We start from the raw sequence: 18,159 nt of genomic DNA, 5'->3' as shown, positions 1-18,159 counted from the left end.
TTGAATTTAGTTTGTGAACGCACCTTTTCACTTAACATCGAACTGTCACTGTCAGTTTATTCAGGAGACATAACCTTTTCATCATGGTGAAGTACACGAAAGAACAACGTCTGCAAATCTTAAAAATTTACTACAAAAATTCGGAGTCGGTGGCCGCTACTCTAAGAGCATTAACTCCGATTTTCGGTCGTAATTCTCGACCTAGTAGACAGGCAGATACAAGTTCAGTGAAAAAGTTTGAGTCTACATATTCGTTGTGTGATGTTGCCGTGTCAGTGAGACTACGGGTTGCTCGAATTGTCGAAAATATCGCTGTCGTTGCATGTTACACACTTGCCCGTCCAATACGAAACTCAATCAAATGCGTGGATGACTGCCGCCCTCTTTGAAGACTGGTTTACTCATCACTTTGTGCCTGAGGTCAAGGAATCCCTCAAAAGCCTTGGTCTACACGAAGATACTAAGCCATCCTTCTTTTGGACAATTGCAAAGCTCACCCGCCAGTAGATCTTCAAAATTTCAAATGATTTCATAGAAGGTCTTTTATTCAAGGCCTGTTAAATGCCGACTGTACCGTGACTGATTTTCAAAAAAAGTTAACAATAAAATATGCTGTCTATGCTGTCTTGAAACCAGGTAAAAAATACAATACTCCAAAAATGCTAGAGAAAACTTTGGCTGGCTGCAAACCCTGCATCTGACCTAACTCTACAGACTGATGAGATAGAAAACCATCAAGAAGCTCTGACCAAAGTTTTAAATGTCGGTAGAAGTGCTGACAATCCCTTGAAAAACCTGCCTGAAGATGAGATAGAGGAGTGGCTTATGAACAACGAGAATGAACCTGTTGAACAAGAATTAACCGATGAGGACATTACCAACATTGAAGTAAACCTTCAGCCTACTCAAAATCTTGAATAAAGTGACTCAGATGCCGAAACGAAAGAAAAGAAAAAAATCAGCCGGATAGATGCTGCAGAATCACTAAATAAGTTTATCTCTTTTGCTGAGGCTAGTACTAGCTACACTACTTCAGAAATTATTGATTTACGTATCATTAGAAATAAATTTTATACTAAACGCCAAAAGTCAAGAAAACAAAAAGACATTCGTGACTTTTTTAAATCTAAGTGAAATGTGTTTTACAGTACGTGTACATACATTATATGAAATGTAAAATAAACTTTGTTGTATATATTTGTATTTTAATTATTAACCCTAACCTTATAATTACCGCCCGATAGACCGGAATTTTCGGTAGTCCGGCACTCAGCCGATCCCGAACGTGCCGGATTATCGGACTTCTACTGTAATATGCCTATTCTAAATAATTATATTTGTAAAGCTTCATTTAATAACATTTGGACCAATACTTACGATTTTTCACCTTTGTAAGACTAAAACATTGAAGAGAGAACGAAATTCGTTACTGATGTGTCGCATGGGAGTCAACAGCGTAAAAGCAATTATGAGCTTTATATAGTCTCTCGATAAGACTTCCACGATTGTGACAGCGTGGAGCGTAAGGGTTATTCACCACATCTGCTTTCAGCGATTTTTTTCCTGTTTTCTAAACCCACCCGTCCACAGTTTTCTGTCATTATGTGCCTCCAAGCCCTTAGAAAAGCTGCTATACTATGTAGAAATGTTTAATCTCTGAAGGTGATAACTTGGTAATCGAAACGCGCGTCAGTTCGTAAGAAAGGTTGTTGTTATTCGAAAAATACACTCTGTATAATAAAAATCTTTTATTACTTCATCATAAAAAAATCTATACAAGGAATAATTTATCGCTTTCTTGATATTATATACACACTTATGACCCCAAATAAAAAGGTCCATAAAGCTCCCATCAGGAAACCATTAAGTACCGCAAAGTTCCCCAAGGACCAACCTTTTTTTAGGATATTTCTAAGAGAGTCTATGGCGGTTACAAAAGGGAAGCACCTCGCTAGTATTTGTAAACCATTTACCATTCCTTCAATGGGCCACATCCAACCTAAAGAAGTTTAAAATTAGGAATGTACCGAATTCTACGAAATGTAAACCACAAGGGGTCTAAGGAAAACTCTACATGTGTCGTAGCAAATTTCCAATGTTAGATGTGATCTTCGCGAGTTGGAGAATGGAAAATAGAGTATATTCTCATAAACAAACTCGAACTATGCAAAGTCGATTTGAATTTATGATATTTTCAAGTTTGGAAACAAAAATATGTCGCCCGAATACGGTGGACGATGTAGCAGTTCGTTAGGGCCATTTTTTCTTCTTCAGTTGTATCCTCAAGTAATCACACATTGAGGACACAACTTTGCTAGATGAAACTCACTGCTTCGATCGTTATTTGGTCTGTGGTGTGTACCAGTTAATACATGTGAAAGAAGACGAAAAATGTGAATAATACCTAGATATTTTCAAAAGTACTTACCACTTAAAATATTTACAGGAAGATAAAGTCCCATAAGTACAACATTCGCCATAGTATGATCCCTACTTATAACTGACACGAAAAAACCTGAAACATATTCATATTATTGATATAAATTTTTGGATTTTATAGGAAATTTCAGCGCGACCCTCGTACTCAAAGTTTGACTTCCTATGTAAAATTCGAATTTTGATTGATATATGGTGTTCATTTGAAACAAATCTATTTATGGGACATACTGTATTGAATATTGAAATATAAATAAAGTTACTGTTTTCTCCTTTACGAGGGACATGCGTTTTGTACGCATCAACCGCTTCTTCTTACGGGCGTAGCCAGGATTTATTTTTGGGGGGTTTTGGTTTCAAGTAAATAAAACAACAAAAATATACTTACTTGAAATTTAATATCTATATGTTCATCGGTAAAATTACAACATGAATATTTAGAAAGTTGTTAACTTTAAATGAAATGGTTGATTTAATTTCGTTCTTCTGCGAAATCTAGAAAAACCTTTCTGGAGCAGCACTGGATACAGGAATGGTAGCCAATAATTGTAGTAATGTGTAAACATTAGAATAAAGGTTCTTATCGCACATATTCCAAACTACTTGTCATCACTGTTTTCCATACTTCAAGTTCTGCATTAGCCAGTGATATGTTGCTTTCGGAAAGCAGTGACGATTACATAGAAATTGCTTCTTCAATTTAAGAACTAGCAGTAAAATTTGAAGGTAGCATACCAGATAATGCCGATACTACTTTACGATGTTTGGTAAACCTTTCAACCAATTGTTGAATCGTATGATCAAGAAATTGAATGAACAAATTAATTTTGTAATACCCGCATACATCCAATGCAGAAATGCTCGGTTCCATTTAATTGTTTTCCGACGACGCGTGGCATTCGCAGTGTACCACCATTTTCTTCCAATAAAACCTTTGCGTCATCATAGAGATGAAGATATTCGATGTCAGCGTTGTTTCTCAGGAGTTATAAGACATTAATAACATCATCTACATGTTTCAATGCCGTGATGAGGTCGATGTCAATTGTTTGTTATTTTTTTGTCAGCGACAATGTTAGCTCATAACTTTTTGAAGAATCTCTAAACACAGCACAATATCCGAAGATCGAAGCGTACTTAGCATTTGGGCGACTTGTTGCGATAGCTCCTTATCTTGATTAAATTGGAGTTCTTGGAGAGCATTCACAATTGCTGAATAAATTTCCCTGAATCTTATTGTAGGTCGAGTAGTAGCTCTTCAAGCTCTTGAATTTTTTCTTTCAACAAAGCAGTGCGTTGAGCAGAATGTCGAACAACATACTGCACAATCCCAATGCAATTTCGGACATTTGCTAATGAACATAAATCATCAATAGCAAGGTTGAGAGAGTGTTGCACTACAGTGTACATAAACAGCAAGAGGATATTCTTTGCGAACAAAAGCTTGGACACCGTGCAAATACCCACTCATAGCTGCAGCTCCATAGTAACCTCGACCAACCATTTGAGAGCCTTCAATGCTTTTTTAGAGCTGGAATAATAAGATTTGCGTGACGGGATGAAATGTACTCAAGGAACATCTCTTTAAGTCTATGGTGTTTATTATCTGTAAAATCAACATAAGGATATTTGTTCTACAGGTCCGATGTCGGTGGTTAAGTCAGTCAGAATCGCGAATAGTTTGGCTTTCTTTACTTCTTCAATTAATTATTTTATGTTGAATTAATTCACCACAAATGTCAATTATTTCGTTTTGGATCTAAGGGCTTGTGTACAGGGATTCTTCTGTGAAGTATTCAAATGCTCAGACAGATCTTTATCTCGCAACAGGGCTCTAAAATTACCATTATTCTGCAGTGGTTGTTCAGGTTCTGGTGTAATTTGTATGCGCCCCTAATCGATTATTGCTTTTACGATGGGGGTTAGTTATCTGCCAGTTCTAAATTTTGCTTTTGGTATCTCGATTTCAGGTGAGCTTCAAATATTTCTAGTGCATTTTTCCATTAACAAAAAGGTTCGGTTACCAGCTAACGGATCCTTTGATGGCCGCCTTTACTTTCATCAAGCGAATGTCCCATTACCAAGCAAACTCTGCAGTACGCTTCCGAATACGACAACCAGAGGAGTCTCTCCATTATTTTTAAATGAAGCGCAAGTTTCCTTTTGTGGAAATAGGAAAAATAATCTCTGAGTGGGCTCCATGGCGTTTTTAAAATTTGGACTTTAAAATATTCATCCAAGATATTTTCTTGATTCGCGTAAAAACCGACATCCAACTACAGCTACAGTTGTAAAAGATGAAGTAACAGGCAAACTGGTCTGTTGCAAACTAGATGTAGATTCGGCAGTTGAAGGTATCGATCAGGGCACCAGCGACATGGCATCGATTTCGATATTTGGTATTGTGATTGAGGTCGAGGGCCCGCTTGTCATCGCAGTCTTTCGATAGTTTCGATAGCTCAATCCAAATTTATTTCTTTATTAGAAACCCCTTGACTACACTACTTTTTCCAGTAGTCCATATCTTTAAGTTTATAACCCTTCCTTTTTTCCCCTTCATTTTTCGACAGTAATAATGATTCACGTATCTATCCTTAACCCGTCACCGAATTACACTGCACTAAAATTACTCTCTTACACGGTACACTTAATTCTCTCCACTCTTAGTTCACCACTTTTCACTTTAATTCGCTTTGGGTTCGCACGGAACAATACTGCCGAAAGCGCTTATATAGCAGAGAAAGAAGAAGAAGAAACTTCCACAAAGCTCCGCTAATTCCGACTGAGAAGCTTGGCGAATAAACGAGAAACAACGCAAAATTTCCATACAATACAAAATAGTTCTGCTACTCGACTAGAGATGTCGTTACTGTGCGTAAAGTCCACTAATTTAGCTGCAACTGCGTCTGCCTCTCGTCAAAAAATGGCGCTATATATATATATATATATATATATATATATATATATATATATATATATATATATATTCAAATGTAATAATTTAACTCTCTTCACACCTCGTATTTTTTCGGTAATATTTTGCTTCGGGAGGGGGGTTGATCTCCTAAAACCCTCCCCTTGGATACGCCCGTGCTTCTTCAGGTGTGGAAATGCGTTAAAGAAGAAATCATTGGGTTCCAAAACAAGGATTGTTCGGCGGATGACCCATCAATTCGATGTTTTGACTGTGCAAAAATGCTTTTGTTTGAACTAATTTGGAAGAGCTCGCACTGGTTTTTCCAATTTTTTTCGAACACTTCGGACAAACAAATACTGGTGTACCGTTCAGAATCGACCGTACTAGGTTGCCGTAATGGAATTTGTTGAATTTGGCTCATCTTGGAAGACCTAAACTTTAGTTTCAAACACTTCAGACAAACAAATACTGGTGTACCGTTCAGAATCGACCGTACTAGGTTGCCGTAATGGAATTTGTTGAATTTGGCTCATCTTGGAAGACCTAAACTTTAGTTTCAAACACTTCAGACAAACAAATACTGGTGTACCGTTCAGAATCGACCGTACTAGGTTGCCGTAATGGAATTTGTTGAATTTGGCTCATCTTGGAAGACCTAAACTTTAGTTTCAAACACTTCAGACAAACAAATACTGGTGTACCATTCAGAATCGACCGTACTAGGTTGCCGTAATGGAATTTGTTGAATTTGGCTCATCTTGGAAGACCCAAACTTTAGTTTCGAACACTTCAGACAAACAAATACTGGTGTACCATTCAGAATCGACGTTCTAGGTTGCCGTAATGGAATTTGTTGAATTTGGCTCATCTTGGAAGACCCAAACTTTAGTTTCGAATTCGTATGCATAGATCCATGATTACTCACCTATTAAGATCTTTTTGACAGCCAAAGTATGTCACAATCTCACGATATGTCGATTACGATCTTGCAATATCAGCTTAAGCTCTGTATAGATATTTTTTTGGCACGAGAACCGATTTTGGACGACATTCACTAAATTCATTCGGATCCTTGACGAAATTATTGCTTGGGACAAAATTTCGAATTCAAAAGAGATGTTTAAAATGCAATGCGACAATTTTCGGCATCTAAGTCCAACGTTTTTTAACCTAATTTATATCTAATTTTCGCGCTGTTGTCAATTTTACGTTATTTACAAAATCTTTCGAACGTGATATTTGCTTACCGTAGGCCATTCCGCAAATACCTTGCGAGAAAACCAAAAGAAATGCAATTACAATACTTCCGATGTATTCCATTTTATAAATAACGAAAACACAAATCATCATTTCTAATGTTTGAAATATTACGATGATTGCTTGAAGAAACAAATGACTCAACGTTATTTCCATGGAAGTCACACCGGCAACGATAGATCTGTCCCATATACCATCGTGTCTATCTGTTATTATAGTTTGGGACGTCATTACGGACCCCAAAAAGAATTGTATCCTAAAACAAGTGCAAAATAAAACGGATTCATTAAATAAACTCACTTTCATATTAAAGAAGAAAGTTTTTTGATTATAGAATCCGAAATTTTAATCAAATGTGTTATCAAAATTAACATAAACCGTATCTGTATATGATTAATTTGTGGTGAACGCCTTAAAAAATATATAACATTTAAGTTTATATACGAGGTATATACACAAAGTAATTTCCATTTGTAAGAAATCTAAGTGCGAGTTCCTCCATAGAGAAAGGCTACGGTACTTACATTCAACCTTTTTAAAACCAAAAGCCGTAAGACGTAGGTATATCCTCCAGACAGGTAGCTACCTGACAGGTGAACAGCCCTGGGTACACAATAATTTAAAGTAGGACTTTACGCCGTAGCTTATCTTCCTCTAAATTAATCGAATATGACCATAACATAACCTCAATTTGCCGTATTTTTTCAATAAAAGTTTGTCTCTGCTGGAAAGCCATAAATATGCTATCATATCTCCATATCAACCCTAATACCGCGTCGGCTCTCCTCTTATCACTGCATTCATACGTCGCGGCATGCTTGATATCAAATGAAATCAACAAAAACCTGCGGTATTTTCTCCCATTTTTTAATAACGACCTCTATGAGTTGGTTATGATTAGAGACAGTGGGACTATGACGTCCCGTAGATGTTCTATGGGATTCATATCCGGACTATTGGGTGGCCACTCTAATAAAGGGATATTGACATAATTTAAGTGGCCAATAGCCTGTTTGGCCTTGTGGGGACGAGCGTTGTCCTGTATGAATGAAAAATTAGGCCCAACAAACGGAGCAAAAGGCATTACATGTTCGAAAATAATGTTGTCTAAATAATATTGGGAGTTCATAGACTTCGTATCTATAGGGACCAATTCCGTACGAGCATCGAAGCAATGCCTCCTCAAAACATTTTAGAGCCACCACCAAAAGCGACTTTAGTAGAGATGTTACAGTTGGCAAACCTTTCTCCTCGCTTTCGCCAGATTCGGTCAACACGTCCATCTGGAGCTCTAAGGCCAAATCTAGTTTCATCGGAGAACAGAACCCATTTCCAGTCTTTGATGGTCCAATTCTGTTGGAGTCTTGCAAACTTCAATCTCTGAACTTTGTGTTCTCTGGTAAACAAGAGTTTTTTGGCTGATCTTCTGCTTAACCCTGTAATATGTAAATGTCTTCTTACCGTTCGAGACGATATATCGATGTTTCAAACATCTGATGATTCACTTTTTAGCAGATTGCTGGTAAGTCTCCTGTTTCTGAAAGCACGTTGTATAATCGATTTGATTAGTGCAACGTTGTCGCCCTTGTCCTGGTCTTCGATGGTTACAAACTCGTTACATTATGTCGCCTCACTATGCGACTGATGCTGGAATGATGTCTTCCTAACAAACCAGCAACATTTCGCATTAAATATCCTTCATTCAGGATGTATTAGATGCTCGCAGTGCCTCCTCCATTGACAAATTTCTTTGGCGGTTCATGTTTTCACTTGATATACTCCCAAATGAACTTCCATGCATGTAATAGAAACAATTACAATGAGACCTATTCTCACATATGCCTCAGAAACCATAACCAAGATATCAACAACAAAAAGAATAATGAGAACCACAGAGATGAAAATACTGCGAACGATCAAGGGAGTCACCCTCAGGGACCGAATAAGAGTGATGACGTAAGAGAAGAATTGGGCGTACAGGATGTGCTGAAATGGATCAGGTCACGAAAAAGATTCTAGAGGGATCACGTAGAAAGAATGCCAGACGACAGATGGGCAAAGTGGGCTAAACCTCAGAGACCCAACCACACACAGATCTGTAGGCAGACCACCAAAGAGGTGGTACGAGAGTTGGAGTTTAGCTTCTCAGGAAGATCCAGGAAGAGGGCCAAACGTACAGGATTGAACAGGACCTGGTCCCATTGAAAGAGGAAGAAGAAGACAGTCAACAGTGTGCTTCTAACAGAAACTTTGCTTTAATCAGCACTTTTACAAACAAAATTATGTGATACTATAATTAAATTAAATAACAACTATCACTGTCAAACAAAATCCACTTGTTCATAGTTTATATAAAAAAAGGACGTAACTCGGAACTGCGATCACAGCGCTGTTACTGATAGAAATAGAAACTAATATTCTTGTCTAATAGACTGTCCGAGCCATCTGCGTGAGTCTTTCAGCCATGAATTTTGTCTACAGCCGACCGACCGTTTTCCTTCGATCTTCCCTTCTGTTATCAGGCGGAGAATCTCATATCGTTCGCCTCTCATTATACGTCCTAAGTACTGCAAATTTCTCTCCTTGATTATCGTGAGAAGTTACCCATTTGCTGTTGGACCCCTATGTCTGTCTTATGTTCCGTCCAAGATATCCGCAGCATTCGCCTGTAGGCGAAGCATTCTGTTCCGGAGTTCCAGGCTGAGGTTGCGGTTTGTCAGAAGTGTCCTCATGTTGTTCAAAGTTTTCGGCGCTTCTTTAATTCTTGATTTGATTTCGAGATTTGGGTCGCATTGCTGCTTGACTAACGTGTCCAGTTATCTTAGAGATGACACTTGTTCAATGATCTCTCCATAGAGCCTTGGTATCATCTGCGTAACGAATATTGCTTATAATGTTTCCATTGATATTTATGCCTGCAGTTGTATTCTCGAGGGCTTTGCTGAATACCGCTTCAGAGTAGAGGTTAAACAGTTGGGGAGACAATACACATCCTTGTCGCACACCTCTTCTTATTGCTATATCATCTGATGTGTACCCTTCGATTTTGACTGTTGCTGTTTGGTACCTTAAAGTCCGATTAAGATCTTTAGATCTTGTGCGTCGATTCCGGTTGATTCTAAGATGTCGATAATTTTTCGGTGTGACACACAGTCAAAAGTTTTTTTATAGTCAATAAATCATGAAAATACATCAGCATTCATGTCTCTACATCTCTGAGTAGAGGACATTCAAGGAGAATAGAGCTTCCCGAGTTCCCAATCCAAAACTAATATATCTGGTATATAAAGTAATTTGTATTTTACTTATATAATTTTAGGAAAGTATAAAACTTACGTGATCAAAATCCCAGGCATCATGAATACTAAAAAAGGTTCGTTCTTATTAGAACCACCATAAAAATGATCTATGCGCAGAGGTTGTTCAAATACCTTCAGATCAAATCCGCAATCTTCCAATACGGAATCTTGAAAATCTTTATACTTTTCTACGAGTTTTTGTTTTAGAGAAAGAGCTATTTGATAATCTGTAAACAAAGTTACTTTACTTAATTATTTGCGTTGACTTTTGCTTTGTTAGGTTGTCAGCTTGCAGTCAAATGGTCGCGGGTGTTGGCTGAAAATTTGCGGTAACCGAGGCTCAATACTACGCCGATGTCCAATTTTTCAGCCACATCGAGTACAGTACTACGTCGATCTTCCAAAATGAGTTTTTCTACAGCGCTGACGTTCTTTTCAGTAACATTTATTTTCGGGAAAGTTTGCCACCACTGCTTGGCCTTTTCGCAAAGCAGTGCGCCATTAATACACTAAATTGAACACTCCTCCCAAATTACACGAGTTATTTTGGATAAATTTCCGCAGGTTTTACATAATCTTTAACCAAAAAATCAAAAATGATGCGTGGCGCTGGTTAATTCTTCTCGCTCATTGATTGGTACGCTTAAAAGCTAGCTCCGCGTTCCCAGCTATTATCTACGCTTCGTAACAGACCAGTTTCACATCCAGTGCTACCTTCTTCTTCTTAGCGTTGGCGATCAGCATGGCAAAACTCTCTCTATCTTGAGCTAGTCTAGATAAATGTCCCGCTTCTCTTATCCCAGTCTATTCTCTAATATTCTTCAACCAAGAGGCTTGTTTCCTTCCAATTCCTCTACCTTCAACTTCACCCATCATAATCAACTGGAGTATATTAAACCGGCTACTACTATGTGTCCCAAATAAGAAATTTTCCTGCATTTAATGTTATCCACCAACTCACGAACCGCATTTGCTCTGTTAAGGACTGCATCGTTTGTTTGCATAGCTGTCTACGGTATCTTGAGCATTTCAAACGCATCTGAGAGATTAATGGTGGATATTTTTAAATCCATTCTTCGACACCATGTAATATTTGATCATCCGTTTCCATAGTTGAAATTCTAAAGTAAATTCTACATTTCATTTCCTTATCGGGATCCAGTTGTTCAGTAATGTAGCAACCAAGATATTTGAAACTGGACACTCTTTGAATCGTTTGTCCGTTTACCTGTAGCTGTTTGGGTTTAGACCCATCTCTCTTCCCATTCCATCAATCGCGTTTAAAAGGCATTGCAGTCTATTCAAGTCATCACACAGTACAACACTAAATTTCTCGGGAGTTTCTTCAAAAATTTATATTTGGACCACCCTAACTTTTATTTCACAATTTTTATATTTAGGAACACCTTTTAGTTTGAGAAGAAACCGTTTTGTGGATAAATATCTATACTTACTCGACATATCTAGCCAGACTTTAATTTGACTTTGATCCAATGTTTCCAAATCGATCTCCCTTCCTTCTAGTCTCTTTTCAAAATTGAGTGAGAAATTTTGAGTCATATACACAATTCCTGATATACTTCCTTCTTTCACCCCTTGCTTAGCGTCATATAAACCTTCATAATAAATCTGGAAGGGGATGAAATAATTATGTCTAACAACCCGTACGTTGTATAAAATCTCGATCCGATGTTGTGAACTCACCTTTTGTAGCATTGGATCTTCCAAATGTGACAGATATCGACAACTCATATTATACAAATGACATTTGAACGAATCGTAAGGTTCGGTAGTGGCGTTCATCGTATAATTTCTACAGTCGGCGATTTCAGTATTAACAATTCCAATCGGTATATTTTTAACGTCACCACCTACTGACGATAAAAACGCTCCTATTTCGAATAGTGGAAGAGATAGTAGGAAAAATAAGCCCCTGGAAACAAAATTTAATGATTGCACCCTTACAACACCCGCTTAGTACTTATTATTAAATCCCCTGTGAATACTACCCTTAAATCGAGTAAAAATTGTCTTTTCAAGTTAAGTTTACATTCCCAGAGCTAGTGGCCGCGTTTTTGTCCATGATTCCGTCTCTATCTTTCTTTGAAACAAATAGGAACGTGTGTTTGACATTGGGGTCTACTTTGTCTTGAACTGGAAATCAATTATGTTTGGGTTTGCTGTGATCAAGCTTAAAATTGAATTCCTTCTCCATTATATCACGTGATAACATCGAGGCAGCAAGTGCCTCAATGTTGTGTTAACCACGGCATCCGCGCTCGGTCTTTCCAATTCTCAATTTGCATCCATACAAAATGGCGTGTGTGCAAAACGTAACGACCATTATCGAAATAAACACGTGAGTTTATTATGGATATCATTTCAAGGACTCACGAGGAGTTTATTGCCAACAGGCTGCTACTTAAGTTTTCAGATATGGCAACACTGATGTAAATATGTCAAATTTGACAGTTCCATATAATGTTGACCATGGGAGTACCTTTGTGTCATAGCATAACAAACTTTGATAGGGAAATGCAGACGTTTGAACTGAAAAGGGTAATCTGATGGAATTAACGGAATTCTTGGTACGAAGACGGTTCCTCCACAACGTCTAATAATCTAATGTCTTGAAGCGTTCTGTTTAGAGCTTCAACACCTTTTTTGTGAGCCATAGTGCACTCGTTCCTGATAATAATTTTGGTTTCTCGCAGCACATGAGCGATGTCACTCTGTCTAGAGATGTGACAAAACGGAAACTCATCATAACCTAAATCGAGAAGTAATTTAAGCACTAAGTGAGCTGTTTTACCTCCGTCTATCAACATCGCAGCTTTTCCTGAAGAGTCAAAGGCTAAATCGATATTTTTTTCAATTCTGATTAATTTTCGCGAGTAGCAAATTGAGCAAAAAAGTTTTTTCAGAACCACCTGGAGTGTTAAGAAAATATAATTGCTCAGAATCAGAATTAATCGACTTTAAAATGTCGTTGTAGACTTGTTTTAAATTTAGCTTGGGAACATTTTCTTCTACAACTCAACATTCTTCTGAAAAATGATCTCGATATTTTTCCCATAATTTTGGTGGGACTCCATCATGACAGAAAACTAACATTATGGCACACAGCTCACGGATCTTATAAGAAGAATCACAGATGGCAGCTTCTTCGAGTGTGCGATACCAATTAGCATCATCTTCGAGAAGACCAAGTGCTCTATATGTTGCTTAAAATATCAGATATATTACTCCATCAACAGTTTTTAAAGCAGCAAATGATGTTGGGCCTCGTATTTCGTGTGAAAGAAGACGCAGGTGATAACATTCAGTATTTCTGGGATGTATCGTATAAACTCCACCTAAAACTTGATCTTTTATGACTCCTAAATAACCTGAAGAAGCGGAGTTACCTCAATCGAAATGGAAAAAATGTTAAGACATTTGGTTCAAATGCATGCCCAAGTGTATTTATTAATCTTAATGGAGAAAATTTTGAAAAAGAATAAATCCATATCCAATTATATATATATATTTGTTTTTATTCGTCTATTTCAGAACATGAAAAAACTGATTTAGCAAAATTGTTATGACAAATTTTTAGAGAAAAAAAACATTTATTGATAAGTTTAGTTTACCTACGTAATGTTTCTATAAAACTGCTTCCAGTTTTTATCTAACAAAGCTCCAAATCTGTGTCTATCGACAGACCATATTCTTCTCAACGTTTTTGTATCTTGTGTCTTGAAATTACGTTTCTGAAACAAAAAAAAAACAAATTTGTTGTTAATTTTCTAATACTAACAAAATTTCCAAAACCACTGACCAAATGGCTGTTGAAACATTATTAACATTCGATATCAACACTAAACAGTTCTCCATGACGAAAAAAAACTGCCAAATATTACCAATATAAAATAATTTTCTATGGATTTCTCCGTCAGTATTTGTTCTGCTAATGTCCTTATTCCATAGTAGGTCTATCGCCTGTTCCTTCTTTGATATATTTCCTCGTCCTGGGTTGTCATTCCACCTCTTTCGTTGTCGACCTCTACTTCATCTTCCAATTGGAGTCTTTCATTCGATTTATATGTTGGTTCTTTTATTTCTTACGCTTCTCATTTTGCTTCTTTCTCGGTCTACTAGTGTTTTTTCCGAGAATTTTAATCTCCAACAGTTATTTCGTTTCGTTTTTGAGTGTTTCTTTCACCAGACTACTTTCTGAAAACATCCTACGATCTTATTTGCCTTGGCTATTTGTCTTCCGTGTCTCCATAACTGATTATGTCAATCCAAAGTACTTGAATGTCTAAATTTGTTATTTAAAATATATATTGTAATTATTTATTTATTTATTTATTATTTATTTCTACCTCTATTATTGTTTTTATTATTGTTTTTATTTTTCTATTGTTGTCGCTAGCACGTTATTTTCCGGGCATGAAACTCATTCTCTCTTTGAGTTCTGGCATAAATAAATAATAAAAGTTTTATGTTAAAAGTTGATTGTATTATTTTTAATTCAAATAAAGTTTAATAAAATGTAGTTGAGTACGCCTATGAGTCTAACCTGAAGTTAGCCGTTCCTCTAATTTGATAATTCTACACAGTTCTCTGTTATAAATCGACTCAGATGAATATTCTATTATTTAGATGTACAATATAAGGAAAATACTAAAAAATTATGTCAATTTTATATGATATAATCAAGAAGTTCTATTTCTGTGGAAGGATTACATATGATACATTGAACAAAATTTAATTATACTACACAATTCATATTATTTCTACGGAAAAGGAATCTTAACCTCACAAATAAGGAATTTTATCCATTGTCAACGTAAGTATAGGTAATATTCCTTTTTTTTTATAAATTATTTTATATTGTTACTATTATTATTATTATTGGCCAATAATACGTGAAGGAACTGACCTGAGATGATAATATCTTGCAATATCAGATCTAAAACTTGCATTTACTTCTGTGAATTGTCAGTAACAAATCTTCAACTCATTGGATTTTCTTCAGTCCAGATATTTATCTTCCATTCATCTTTAATAATTCGCAATTATTTTGTATTTTGATTCAAATTTAACTTCTATTTCTTATAACTTTGCATTCCCCATTCTCTTTTCTGCTGATACTCTTTTTCCAAATTATGATCCTCCTTTTTTTCCTTTTTTTTTCCTTAGCAACCATATAATATGACTGACCAGACTTTTGCTCTTGTCTCCTCACAATGTCCTTCACTTTTCAAACACTTGTCAGTTCTTATATTTATGTTTTTAAATAAACTTTTATTTCATTAATAGTTTATGAATTTTCACTATTATGGGTCATTTTGGCAACAGTTTCATATATTTTTTAAAAAAAATCAATCTTCCACTAAGTTTTATATTAATTTATAATTAATAACATTATTCTATGATACAAATTATGATTTGTACATATGCAATCCTTTTAGAATATATCATTTTTAATAAATAATTCCTTATATATAAAATAACTATAATTAATTAACTTGCAAATATCAATTCAATTTCTTTTATTTTTTTTATCGATTTTCTGCCTTTAGTTTAATTATTATCTTTAGTAAAAATAATCTCAATAAATTATAAATTTTCATTATGTACCTACTTGCTTTTAGATTTCTGATCATTTCAATATATACACTTACGTGTTTACTAATTTTATGTGATACAGGTAGTTTGGGCAGTGTATCTTGCGTATCCGATTTGGCTATACTTAAAAATGCTTCTTCTATTGTCGTGGCTCGTACTCGATTCATCAAACAATAGGGCGATTCTTCCGATAGTAGTTTACCATCCCTTAATAACCCTATCTGAAAAATATGGTTGGGAATTTGTAAATTAGAACTCGAATGTTTACAAAAAAGAGTTAGGTTCTAAAGACTTTATGATTTAGTGATAGTTATTGATCTACTAATGTGGCTATAATACCAAACTAAACAAACCAGTTCGGATTCGGATTTTACAATATTTGTACGTAATTTTGGCTTTTAAAAACCACGTTAACAATTTAGAAAAATATTGCACTTACTCTATCAACATCTCGACATTCATCAACGTAGTGCGTTGTTATTAACACCGTTGTATTTTCTCTCCTGGTCAAATAACAAAGATGTTGCCAGATTCTGGAAAAAGAACTTTATCTACTAGGTTAATAGAAAAATGATTTACATTTATATGAACCTCATCGAATTGATTTAATATGTGAGAAATATAAAAGCAAATTAGGAGAAATGGAAAGTAATTTGCCTGCACGAAATCGTCGCTAAAATATTTTAACCCTTTCGCTCCAAAATGTTTTTTTGCGAGTAATTATTGTACTCAACATCTTAATGGGCTATTCAACACTCAAATGATATGCAAAAATTGTCGATTTATTTTTTATTTCAAGGGGGTAGCTAGGGGGTAGTGGGATACATAGATCCCAGTGGAAACTCTGTGCGGAACATATTTAAACCAATGGTATTCATTATAATTTTATTCACAACACATTTTTATGTATGAAAACTAGAAAAACAATTTTTGCACAGAGGAACATTGCAAGCTGAGCAGAAGGTTGTTGTGCGTTTTTCTCTCTTATTTTTTGCACAATAGTGACATTTCCTACGAGTTGGTGCTTCATTTGGAAGATGATCCCCAACATTCAATAACCCTTTGGAAGATTTTGATGATCTGCCGTATCGGCGTTTTCTAACAACCTTGGCATATTTTCGAGCCTCCGAAATCAGTGACTCCGCAAGTGGAACTAGAAAATCCAGGAAAGAAGACTTCCACTCCTGGGAGCTGTAAGACCTTGAAGTTGGTGGAGTGGCTCAGTAACTTTCTCTCTTCTTGTGCCGTCTTAACGGACTGGTGGAGAGGAGTGAAGCTAAGAAACAGCTCAAAAATCCAAAGGATTAAGTGTTGTACGCTGATGCAATGACAATTTGTTGTCCACCCGGCGTACGACACTCCCGAGGATTGAGGAGGGTGGTTTAGTGAATGAGAGTCCCACACAAACTCACAGCGTTTGCACCCGCCCGTTGTGAGGAAGGCATTAGCTTCCACCCTACCTCTGGGCAAAAAAAGGAAAGAAGACTTACAATCCATGTCATAAATAACAATCAACTGGTCAGAAAGACACCCCCCATGAATCTATTGTAATGGTCCACAATTTCAAGACAAGGAATTTCCTTTTTATTGCCATCCTTTTCTTTTCTATTCACAAAGGTCATATCATTTCCATTACAATTTGAAAGCAGCGTTACTTCTCTTGTATCTTTCCACAAAACCTCCGTAGTACCAAATTAATTATGGACAAATTTAGCTTCACCTCTGTTTCTTTTCTTTTTAGGCATTTTTCTGCTATTGCAAATCATTGTGCCAACACAACACAACGATCAAAACATAAACTAACCTCTGGATCTCTTATTGAAGACGAAAGCTTCGTAACGACTGATTCTCCAAGAGTGGATTCGGTAACTCTGTTGGCATCCTTTCCACAATAAATATTGAAATCATATGTGTAGCCTGTTTTGGAATCACATTTTTATTCCTCGCTTTGTAGGTTTCAAAGCGAGGTACTGTTTCAGAGAACTCCTGCCCTTGAACTTAACCATGGCTTCATCAATACTTTGGAAAGTGCTCTCACTCCTTGCTTTTTGAAATCTTTTTTTCAAACAATCAACCACTGGTTCAATGTTGTACAGTTTAGTCGCGTTCTCGTTTTTTTTTTCAGGATGGTTGAAGTACATCTTCGAGTACAAAAGTTGGATATGGCCTGTTTGATTGCAGTGTTTCCCATTGAAGAATTAGTAGACCAATAATGTTGGAATGTTGGAACCCTATTGTAATACATAATGAAGTAGCATCCTAGTACAATCATTATCTCGTGCTGATGTGTTAGAACAGCCTTTTGCTTTTTATCTTTATTGAGTATATTCAATCTTTCATTGGTTTGTTGTGCAATCCATAAAAAAAGACTTCTTGGAAACATCTTGAGAAATACATCAAGCTCAGTTGATCCGCTGTTCAGATCAGCCAGAATGCTGTATGGTTTAGCACTAGGGACATTATTTCTTGGAGTGAATTGCGTGTGTAGTTTCTTCCAAGTGTCCGAAGAAACAAGTGGGGAGGCAGTTTGTACCTTATTATCTGAACTAATATTCTTCATTGTTTTCAGATTCTCCTCCCAAATTCTCAGCAGAAGAACCAAGATGATTTGCTCCTGGAAATTCTGTAGACACA

The 18,159-nt window shown here is 36.3% G+C and overlaps 1 protein-coding gene across 1 annotated transcript in view; it reads right to left on the bottom strand.

Annotated features, from left to right (window-relative positions):
* Positions 1 to 1,760: 1,760 nt before the first annotated feature.
* Positions 1,761 to 18,159, bottom strand: part of LOC130445863 (uncharacterized) — a 42,303-nt gene continuing 25,904 nt past the window's right edge. Inside the window, exons 20-28 of the mRNA XM_056781750.1 lie at positions 15,965 to 16,058; positions 15,582 to 15,746; positions 13,546 to 13,661; positions 11,614 to 11,842; positions 11,364 to 11,538; positions 9,947 to 10,136; positions 6,601 to 6,866; positions 2,429 to 2,515; positions 1,761 to 1,999 (exon numbers count right to left, since the gene is read on the bottom strand). Coding sequence (XP_056637728.1) covers positions 1,788 to 1,999; positions 2,429 to 2,515; positions 6,601 to 6,866; positions 9,947 to 10,136; positions 11,364 to 11,538; positions 11,614 to 11,842; positions 13,546 to 13,661; positions 15,582 to 15,746; positions 15,965 to 16,058 — 1,534 coding nt within the window. The 3' untranslated portion in view covers positions 1,761 to 1,787. The remainder of the gene's footprint in view (positions 2,000 to 2,428; positions 2,516 to 6,600; positions 6,867 to 9,946; positions 10,137 to 11,363; positions 11,539 to 11,613; positions 11,843 to 13,545; positions 13,662 to 15,581; positions 15,747 to 15,964; positions 16,059 to 18,159) is intronic.

The sequence above is a fragment of the Diorhabda sublineata genome, chromosome 6, assembly GCF_026230105.1.
Source record: "Diorhabda sublineata isolate icDioSubl1.1 chromosome 6, icDioSubl1.1, whole genome shotgun sequence".
Lineage (NCBI taxonomy): Eukaryota > Metazoa > Arthropoda > Insecta > Coleoptera > Chrysomelidae > Diorhabda > Diorhabda sublineata.
The sequence above is the reverse complement of the archived record's forward strand: the minus strand, read 5'-3'. Positions and strand labels throughout refer to the sequence as shown.